This window comes from Microchirus variegatus, assembly GCF_963457635.1.
Source record: "Microchirus variegatus genome assembly, chromosome: 16".
In the NCBI taxonomy this organism is placed as follows: Eukaryota; Metazoa; Chordata; class Actinopteri; order Pleuronectiformes; family Soleidae; genus Microchirus; species Microchirus variegatus.
The window spans coordinates 1956262-1966036 of record NC_139817.1 but is presented as its reverse complement, the minus strand read 5'-3'; the positions used below and the strand labels follow the sequence as shown (position 1 = coordinate 1966036).

The following is a 9775-nucleotide window of genomic DNA, read 5'->3' as shown; positions in this document are numbered from 1 at the left end:
CCGACAGCATTAACGTGATCTGTTACTTGTGTTATTACTTAATGTGAAGGTTAAAAACGCGTCTGTTTTGTGTCTCCACAGAGAGTCGAAGCGCTGCCCTCCGACCCCCGACTACAGAAACGCACTCTACCTGGAAACAACAAAAAAAAAACAACACAACGAAAAACCTGCCGCTGCTGCAAAACAAAAAAACAACAACAACAACAACAACAACACAGCATCTACGACCCTTTTTTTGAACTCTGTGCCTTCAACCAAAATTCACCAGTGATACTTTCTGAAGATATTTTTGTTTTTGTCTCGTTTTTTCTTCCGTATATGGACTCAGAAGATTTTCAGTATATCCGCCTGATGTTGGAGGGCTTGGGATTGTGCTGCTTTGTCTCTCTGGAGGAAATTAGAAAAAAAAAAAACTAATCGGACATGCAACTTTTCATCATTTCATGTCCTAAAAATCTTATTTTTTTTCTACAAGTCGTGTCAGTGATTTCCTTCACATCAGAAGAAATCCCTTTGCTGTGCAATATCAGTCAATATTTGTGTGACGTTGTCGTGTGGATTATCGACGGACGCGGACGAACTTTTTCGGTTTATTTTTGTAACGATTGTTTCTCGTGATTTCTATTTTTCTAGAACAATGACACGCGGACGAGCGGGTGTTAAGGAAAACCATCGAAGTGGAGAAACGATGTTTTGGTTGTTGCTAAAAAGAACTAAAAAAAAAAACGGACAATTTTTTTTTTGTTAAAGTTGCATTTCCTCCTCCTCGTTATCGTCAAACGTTCCCTTCCTGTTCCCAACCGGGGGCCAAAGCCATAGCCTATCTCAGATACCAATGCCAACGGCAGGCATTTAAAAAACAAACACACCTGAGACCCCGAGCCGCAAGGTGCATTCAGGGTCCACCGCAAGCTCCTCTTTGTCAGCTTTTTGGATTTTTCTGAGCGGAGTTTTGGTTTCTACTGTTTCGGTTCATTGGTCGTGAACATGAAAGTCTTTAGTATTCTCTTACCTTTGTGTGGCCTGTTCTTTCTCGATGTTACTTTGTACTTCCTCCTACATATCAATCAAACTAAAAGTGGCATGAGTATGCATGTGTGTGTGTGTGAGTGAGTGTGCAACGAATGAGTGAGAGTCTGTAAATTCTCAAACTAATGAATAATATATTTAATTTAACAGTTACTGGCCATTACATCATGTTCTAAGTCCATGTGACGCTGAAAGTTGGGGTAGGTTTTGTGGTTATTAAATATATATATATATATATATTATTAGAAGTTAGATGTTCGGAATTTTGGACATCAGACCTATTTTCCAAATTAGCCGGTGTGATGCAGACGTCTGGAGACGTTTTCAAGAAATTTCATTCAGTTCTTCTAGTTGCCGAGTTGGCTAGCGCAAGTCTGACACGCTGCTGCTGCTGCTGAGACTTAAATCCTTCAAATTGCGAGGTTGGTTTTATTTCAAACATTCTATCAACACAGATATGTACATCGATAGTCTGCCGTTTGACAATCGATTTGCCTCGGGTGCACTGTGGAGTCGGTACGAGTGTTTCAATGTACCATTGACTTGCGCTAGCCATAGCGCCGGCGATCTCGGAAACTACAAGAACTGAATGAAATTTTCTTGAAAGCGTCTCCAGACGTCTCCATCGCACCGGCTAATTTGGAAAATAGGTCTTATGTCCAAAATTCCGAACTATCCATTTAAGAATACTCTATATGTGAGGGGGAAAGTATTACAGCATCTGGTAACAAATGCGGTGAAAAATTGAAAAGGTGTCGGGCCCAAAATTGAGCCTTGGGGAACACCGCAATTAAACGCCATACACCGTAACTCTAAATATACATAAATGTTGTGCCTTGTCAACTATTTGCGATTGATTATATGCATTATAAACTATATGGTGGATTTGCTTTATCATGGATTACATTAAATTCTTTGATAATATTGCGATAACTGGTAATTACAGTATATATATATATATATAATACCCTATTTGATACAGTATAAAGGCAGCTGTTTGAGAATTTACAGTGACTCCACGTTTTATAGTTCCAGCCCCAGTTGTGATCTGTGTGTGTTACGTGTTACCTTGAAGCTGCTAAACCCTGTACTGTGTAGATCAGAGATGTCCAGCCTTGTCCCTGAAGTCCTACAGACGTCCTCCATAAGCTGTCCAGATACCTCACACACACACACACACACATACATTGACTTTATAGGCATCATCGGGTGTATTGATTTCAGTCACATCAGTGTGTGGTACGCTCGATTCAGTTTGTGCCTTTCAGGGGAAACCTTTGTCACTTTCACATCAACGCAACGCAAGTATTTTGTGAAATGTTTATCGCGGTTGTTTTTATTATTTTGTCCCGAAGTGAACCGAACAAAGACGGCAGTTATCGTTGACCGCACGCGATCAATGAGTTTTCATCGTATATACGTACGTGAACCCCCTTCAAATCCTGTAAAGCTAAATGGACCCTACCGAACCTCAGGTACGTTAGTAAATAAGTCCGTATCGTTTGTCACATAGTGTTTATTATTGTTATTCAATGCCTTACCAAGATGAAGGATGACAACCACAACAACAACAACAAAAAATAGCCGAGAGCACGATCCGAAGAAGAAGGTCAAACCGAGAGAAGACGCAGACGTGGATGCTCATTAAAACACGCCCTAAAACAAAGAACGTCTATTTAAGTGTTGGACGTCACTTTTCTCTCTTCAAACAAAGACATTTAGTACGACGACGTACTAGCTAGAAACGTGTGTTTCCGGAGCCCTAAAACGCGTCGTTTTGTTGTGTTTTCACGCTAATGTCATAACGACATTTTCTCTAGATGGATAGACAGATACGTACTCCAGCTTTACGAACAAAAATAAAAACTCATATATCTATATTCCCGTGACAAGGCCGAGAGTTTTGTTGACACTTGTTCAATGTTTAATTTGTCTTAGTCGTTATAAACACAATGAAAAGCCCTAAAGGCACAAACTGGTGCTCATGGTCCACAACTCCATGTTCTTCAATGTTCTTTGTGAAAAGCAACTGTTTTTTTGTTTTTTTGTTTTTTATAATTTTTTATTTTTATTGCATGGTTTTGACTGAAAATGACGATTACGATGACGACGTGTTCTGCCATTAGTAGACGAGGTAGTTTGCCTGAGTGTGAATCGCCCGTGAAGCTGCCTCCGTCCTCCGTCAACGCCCATCCCCCCCGCCCCCCCCCCCCCGAACCCCCGAAAAACAACGCTGCCAAATTGGTCTGAAAAGCCAAAATCTTCTTCTTCTTCTTCTGACGTTTTTCTCTGTGTATCGGTGGTTCAAGTGTATCACATGTTTAAACCTCGTCCCGTTCATGTTACATTGTGTTTTTAATAATAATAAAAAGGAACCCCCCCCCCCCCCCCCCCCCATTTGTTAAAATGTTAATAATATATGCAGAAGAGTTATGAAATAAACTGAAACAAACTTGACTGAGTCTGTTTGTGTGAACTCTACATTACGTTGTGTTTCACTGTTTGACCTCACACACATTTAAAATGTTATAAATATTCATCAAAATAATCACAAATTATTATAACGTATGAACTGTTGTAATAAACAACACAAATATATATATATATATATATATATACATATTTCAATAGCAAACAATAGAGAACATTCTGGTAAAAGGACAATTTTGAGCTGAGGCCCACCTGCAATACATCTAACGTCCACCAGAGGTCAGCAACCCAACATTTGGAGAGCACAAAAATAAAAGTATTTATTTTATTTATTGACAATAAAAGGTAAATTAGTTTTGTTTACGTGCATTTGACATGTTTTCCTACTGAGCTTGTAGAAAGACAAAATCACAAATCAGCAATGACATCATAAACTCAAATATTACTGACTGAATGTCTGTAGAACAGTGTGTAGCCACTAGATGGTGCCACTTGTTCATATATTTGGTTGTATTCATTGTGCTTACCATTTTATTCCATGTATCTGTAAAATATTTTATTTTCTAAATAATTAACATACTATAACAATATAGATATATTTTAAATTTGGTCACACTATAAGCTAATAATATTTAATACAAAGAATAGATACATACTATAAGTTAAAATTAAAGTATTCTTTAGATTTCATAACTATACACATATGTGACAACTTGTTAATAAGTTTGTTTTAGTTTTAATTGAATATATTCAGCACATTTTGAATTCTCAAACTCAAGCGATTTCAAATTTCCCTCCTTTTTTCGTTGGCTCTCGGCCACTTAACTCCCGCGTGAAACCACCTGAGCAGCGTTTCAGCCAATAGCAGAGCGGGGACGGCCCAGCGAGATTTGCATACCGTGTGTTTAAGACGAGCCGACACACCTTAAGTTAGACAAGGTATTCTACAACAAGAAAACCACCAACAATCAAACATGCCTGAACCAGGACCGAAGTCGGCGCCCAAGAAGGGCTCCAAGAAAGCCGTGACCAAAGCTGCTGCCAAGGGCGGCAAGAAGAGGCGAAAGACCAGGAGAGAGAGCTACGCCATCTACGTCTACAAGGTCCTGAAGCAGGTCCACCCCGACACCGGCATCTCCTCCAAGGCCATGAGCATCATGAACTCGTTCGTCAACGACATCTTCGAGCGCATCGGGTCCGAGGCGTCTCGTCTGGCTCTTTACAACAAACGCTCCACCATCACGTCCAGGGAGATCCAGACCGCCGTGCGCCTGCTGCTGCCCGGCGAGCTGGCCAAGCACGCCGTGTCCGAGGGAACCAAGGCCGTGACCAAGTACACCAGCTCCAAGTAAACTGTTCTGAGGCAGTTTATACCAAACACAACGGCTCTTTTCAGAGCCACCCATCTCTTCTACAAAGAGTAAACGTCCTTTGTCAATGTCTTTTTAAATGTAAACATTGTGTATTTAACGCCTGTAAATGCACCTAAAGTAGTGGGAAATGCATGAATTTAACTTGTCTGCCTATTTGACATCTTCTACATGTACAAATGTCAAAACCCCACTCAAAAACAAACCTAAATATAACAGTATTAGTAATTCACCCATTAACATATAAACATCAACACTGTATATTATTAAAGAAAACAATGTTAAGTTTATTTTTTATATAGTGGCTGTGAAACTTTAAATAATCGAGTCATGAAAGTTTTAACCTAATGTCAAATTCGAGAAAAACAGGAGAAGAGTTATTATTATTATTATTATTATTATTATTATTATAAAGTATAAACGTCCTGTCTGAGTTTCTGTTAAATGTTCAGTTTCACTGGAACTGGAACAGGAACTGTCAGTTAGGGTGGAGAAAAAAAAATGCTGGCGCTCAAATGAACATGATGTTTTCACCCGCATCCGTACAAGGCACATAAAGTCAGTGGCTGGTGTAACGTCAAGAAACTCCGATATAGTGAAGAAGATCAAGTGTAGTATCTGTTCTGATCAGTTTAATATCTGATATGTCCTCTGTATGGGGATTGTATTGGACACAGACTGGAAAAAACTGTATGGCATACACAGACATATTTTTTATTTATTTTTATTGACAATAAAGGTAAATGGCTTTTGTTTACATGCATCACACATCATCTTAGTTTTATTCCATGTATCTGTAATTTTATTTTATAAAGAATTAACATACTATAACAATAACATTTAAAAATGTTGGTCACAATATAATGTAATCTGATTTAATAATCTTTAATACCAATAATAGATACATAACAATTGATCAAATTAAAGTATTCTTTATATTTCATAAATATACACATATGTGACAAGTTGTTAATAAGTTTGTTATAGTTTAAATATTAAATATATTAAACACATTTTGAATTCTTCAGTCAAACGAGCAATTTAAAATTTCCCTCCGTTTTTCGTTGGCTCTCGGCCACTTAACTCCCACGTGAAGTCACCTGAGCAGCGTTTCAGCCAATAGCAGAGCGGGGACGGCACACCGAGATTTGCATACCGTGTGTTTAAGACGAGCCGACATACCTGGAACCAGTCAAGATATTCTACAACAGGAGAATCGTCAACATCAATCATGCCTGAACCAGGACCGAAGACGGCGGCAAAGAAGGGCTCCAAGAAAGCCGTGACCAAAACTGGTCCTAAACCCGGCGGCAAGAAGAGGCGAAAGACCAGGAGAGAGAGCTACGCCATCTACGTCTACAAGGTCCTGAAGCAGGTCCACCCCGACACCGGCATCTCCTCCAAGGCCATGAGCATCATGAACTCGTTCGTCAACGACATCTTCGAGCGCATCGCGTCCGAGGCCTCACGTTTGGCTCTTTACAACAAACGCTCCACCATCACGTCCAGGGAGATCCAGACCGCCGTGCGCCTGCTGCTGCCCGGAGAGTTGGCCAAGCACGCCGTGTCCGAGGGAACCAAGGCCGTGACCAAGTACACCAGCTCCAAGTAAACTGTTCTTAGGCAGTTTAAACCAAACCCAAAGGCTCTTTTCAGAGCCACCCATCTCTTCTACAAAGAGTAAATGTCCTTTTAGATGTTATACATTTTCATTTGTACTTTATATATTAAGCGCTTTCAAAGATTAATACATAATGAAGGATTGTAGGCTTCATTTCAAACGTCAACATTGTGTATTTAATGCCTGTAAATGCACTTGAAGTGGTGGGAAATGCATGAATTTAACTTGTCTGCCTATTTGACATCTTCTACATGTACACATGTCAAAAACCAAACTACATATAACAGAATTAGTAATTCACCTATTTACATACATACATCAACACTGTATATTATTAAAGAAAACAATGCTAAGTTTTTTTTAATATAGTGGCTGTGAAAATCAAAAAATGTTCTTTAAGTAATCGAGTGATGAAAGTTTAAATCTAATGTAAAACAGCAGCAGAGGAGTTATTATAATAATGTATAAACGTCCTGTCTGAGTTCCTGTTAACTGTTTAGTTTCACTGGAACTGGAACAGGAACTGTCAGTTAGGGTGGAGACAAAAATGCTGTCGCTCAAATGAACATGAGGTCTTCACCCACATCCGCCCAAGGCACATAAATTCAGTGGCGGGTGTAACTTTTACATCGTAAAGAAGATGAAGTGTAGTATCTGTTCTGATCAGTTTAATATCTGATATATGGGGATTATAGGGGTCTGACTCTTCTTGTCATCTAAGCAATATCGCTTAGATGACAAGAAGAGTCAGACTCTTTCTCGTCATATACAGGCAGCCCGCTCGTTTTTCTTATCAGTACTTGTCCAGTCGCTCAGCCTCGTCCCCGTACTCCAATCCTCTTACTCCAGCCGGCCGGCGATTCACGCTTCACGTTTCCACTCCTTGTTCACAAGGTCGAGACTAACCGTTTGTCACACAATGTGCCAAACGAGAAAGTACAGATGGTTCGTACATGTCTGAAAACAAGGTCATCACACCAACGCTCCCACAAATGGTCAGATCAACCCAACTGACATCCAGAAGATCCAAGAGGATACTGAGCCTGGAACTGTCTTGGTCTGGTTCTGGCCGTTTGGCTTTAAGTTTGATCTCATTTGTGATACATATACAATGTCAAAAGATGCCTCTTGTATTCTTTATATTTCATAAAAATACACATATGTGACTGTTGTTAATAAGTTTGTTATAGTTGTAATATTCAATCTATAAAACAGATTTTGAATTCTTCAGTCAAACTGGAGCAATTTCAAATTTCCCTCCTTTTTTCGTTGGCTCTCGGCCACTTAACTCCCGCGTGATGTCACCTGAGCAGCGCTTCAGCCAATAGCAGAGCGGGGACGGCACAGCGAGATTTGCATACCGTGTGTTTAAGACGAGCCGACACACTTGAAACTTGGCAAGATATTCTACAACAAGAAAGTTGACAATCAATCAATCAATCCATCATGCCTGAAGCAGGACAGAAGACAGTGGCCAAGAAGGGCTCCAAGAAAGCTGTGACCAAAGCTGGGCCTAAACCCGGCGGCAAGAAAAGGAGAAGGAGCAGGAAGGAGAGCTACGGCATCTACGTCTACAAGGTCCTGAAGCAGGTCCACCCCGACACCGGCATCTCCTCCAAGGCCATGAGCATCATGAACTCGTTCGTCAACGACATCTTCGAGCGCATCGGGTCCGAGGCGTCTCGTCTGGCGCTTTACAACAAGCGCTCCACCATCACGTCCAGGGAGATCCAGACCGCCGTGCGCCTGCTGCTGCCCGGCGAGCTGGCCAAGCACGCCGTGTCTGAGGGAACCAAGGCCGTGACCAAGTACACCAGCTCCAAGTAAACTGTTCTGAGGCAGTTTAAACCAAACCCAAAGGCTCTTTTCAGAGCCACACATCTCTTCTACAAAGAGTAAACGTCCTTTTAAATGTTATACATTTTCATTTGTACTTTATATATCAAGCCCATTGGCTTCATTACAAACGGGAATATTGTGTTTTATACATGAATGCACTTAAAGTAGTGGAAAACACTTGTCTTCCTATTTGACATCTTGTCAGTGTAAAAATGTGAAAACCCACTGGAAAACAAAACAAAATATAACAGAGTTAATCACATATATTCAACAAGACTGTATATTATAAAGGAAAACAATGCTAACTTTGACTTAACTACAGACGAATATGCCTTATAATGGATTTCTGACTGATTATTTTACCCAGACAGAGTAATAATTCCATGTTTTTCCTTTTGTAATACATGTGCAAATATGCAGTATATTAAAAATATTTTTGTTACATATATGTGTAAGAAACGATTATGAATATTTGCAATATTTATTGACTTTTGGGATTTATTGTGAAGCAAATACCAAGGTTTTGACGTAGCACAAAAAGTGGTTCATAAATCTAGATTTAGAGAGATTTAATTTGATATTGCATTTTATTTAACGAAAATAAACGATTGTGACACATTTTTATAAACCCAAATTGTTCAATTATTTCAATTTCTACTAACAGTGTGTGATAGAACACATCAAACTGTGTAATTATGAGTAAAACACATGTATATCTGGACATGTTTCTTTTAATTATTATAGAAACATATTTACAGTTCCTACTGTGTTATTGTGTTTGTTGTGTTTAAAACAATGTATTTTTTGCCCATTCGGATGTAGAAGCTGTAGGAATCCTAAACTTTGATATTTTGTCTTTATAAAAAAGAGTCATAAAAGTTTTAATCTAATGTAAAACTGGAGAAAAACAGCAGCAGAAGAGTTATTATTATAATGTATAAATATCCTGTTGGTTCAGTTTCACTGGAACTGGAACTGTCAGTTAGGGTGGAGAAAAAAATGCTGGCGCGCAAATGAGCATGGTGTCTTCACCCACGTCCGCTCAAGACACATAAAGTCAGTGACGGTTTACGCTTCGAGCATTCGCTAACAAACTTTTGCAACGTGAAAATGAGTGGACGCGGAAAAGGAGGAAAAGGACTCGGCAAAGGCGGCGCTAAGCGTCACCGCAAAGTTCTTCGTGATAACATCCAGGGAATCACCAAGCCCGCCATTCGCCGTCTGGCTCGCCGCGGCGGAGTCAAGCGTATCTCGGGCCTCATCTACGAGGAGACTCGCGGTGTGCTCAAGGTGTTCCTGGAGAACGTCATCCGTGACGCCGTCACCTACACCGAGCACGCCAAGAGGAAGACCGTCACCGCCATGGACGTGGTCTACGCTCTCAAGAGACAGGGCCGCACTCTGTACGGCTTCGGCGGTTAAACAACCTGGAACCTGAACGCAACACGACGCTGAAAAACACAACAACGGCTCTTTTAAGAGCCAC

General features: G+C 40.2%; 5 protein-coding genes across 5 annotated transcripts in view; all 5 read left to right on the top strand.

Annotated features, from left to right (window-relative positions):
• Nucleotides 1–9775, top strand: part of LOC310938169 (histone H3.2) — a gene marked incomplete at its 3' end in the record, with an annotated part of 144022 nt that overhangs the window by 113230 nt on the left and 21017 nt on the right. The gene's annotated exons all lie outside the window — the stretch shown is intronic.
• On the top strand, nt 4434–4811 carry LOC310938734 (histone H2B-like; the record flags this gene model as incomplete). The annotated part of the gene is made up of 1 exon (XM_083903310.1): nt 4434–4811. One exon carries the CDS (start codon nt 4434–4436, stop codon nt 4809–4811), a length of 378 nt encoding a protein of 125 aa, XP_083759436.1.
• Nucleotides 6061–6441, top strand: LOC310937885 (histone H2B 1/2-like; the record flags this gene model as incomplete). Its single annotated transcript, XM_083902267.1, has 1 exon — nt 6061–6441. The coding sequence occupies one exon, from the start codon at nt 6061–6063 to the stop codon at nt 6439–6441; it is 381 nt and encodes a 126-aa protein (XP_083758393.1).
• Nucleotides 7897–8277, top strand: LOC310938163 (histone H2B-like; the record flags this gene model as incomplete). The annotated part of the gene is made up of 1 exon (XM_083902614.1): nt 7897–8277. One exon carries the CDS (start codon nt 7897–7899, stop codon nt 8275–8277), a length of 381 nt encoding a protein of 126 aa, XP_083758740.1.
• LOC310938141 (histone H4) lies at nt 9400–9711 on the top strand (the record flags this gene model as incomplete). The annotated part of the gene is made up of 1 exon (XM_083902586.1): nt 9400–9711. The coding sequence occupies one exon, from the start codon at nt 9400–9402 to the stop codon at nt 9709–9711; it is 312 nt and encodes a 103-aa protein (XP_083758712.1).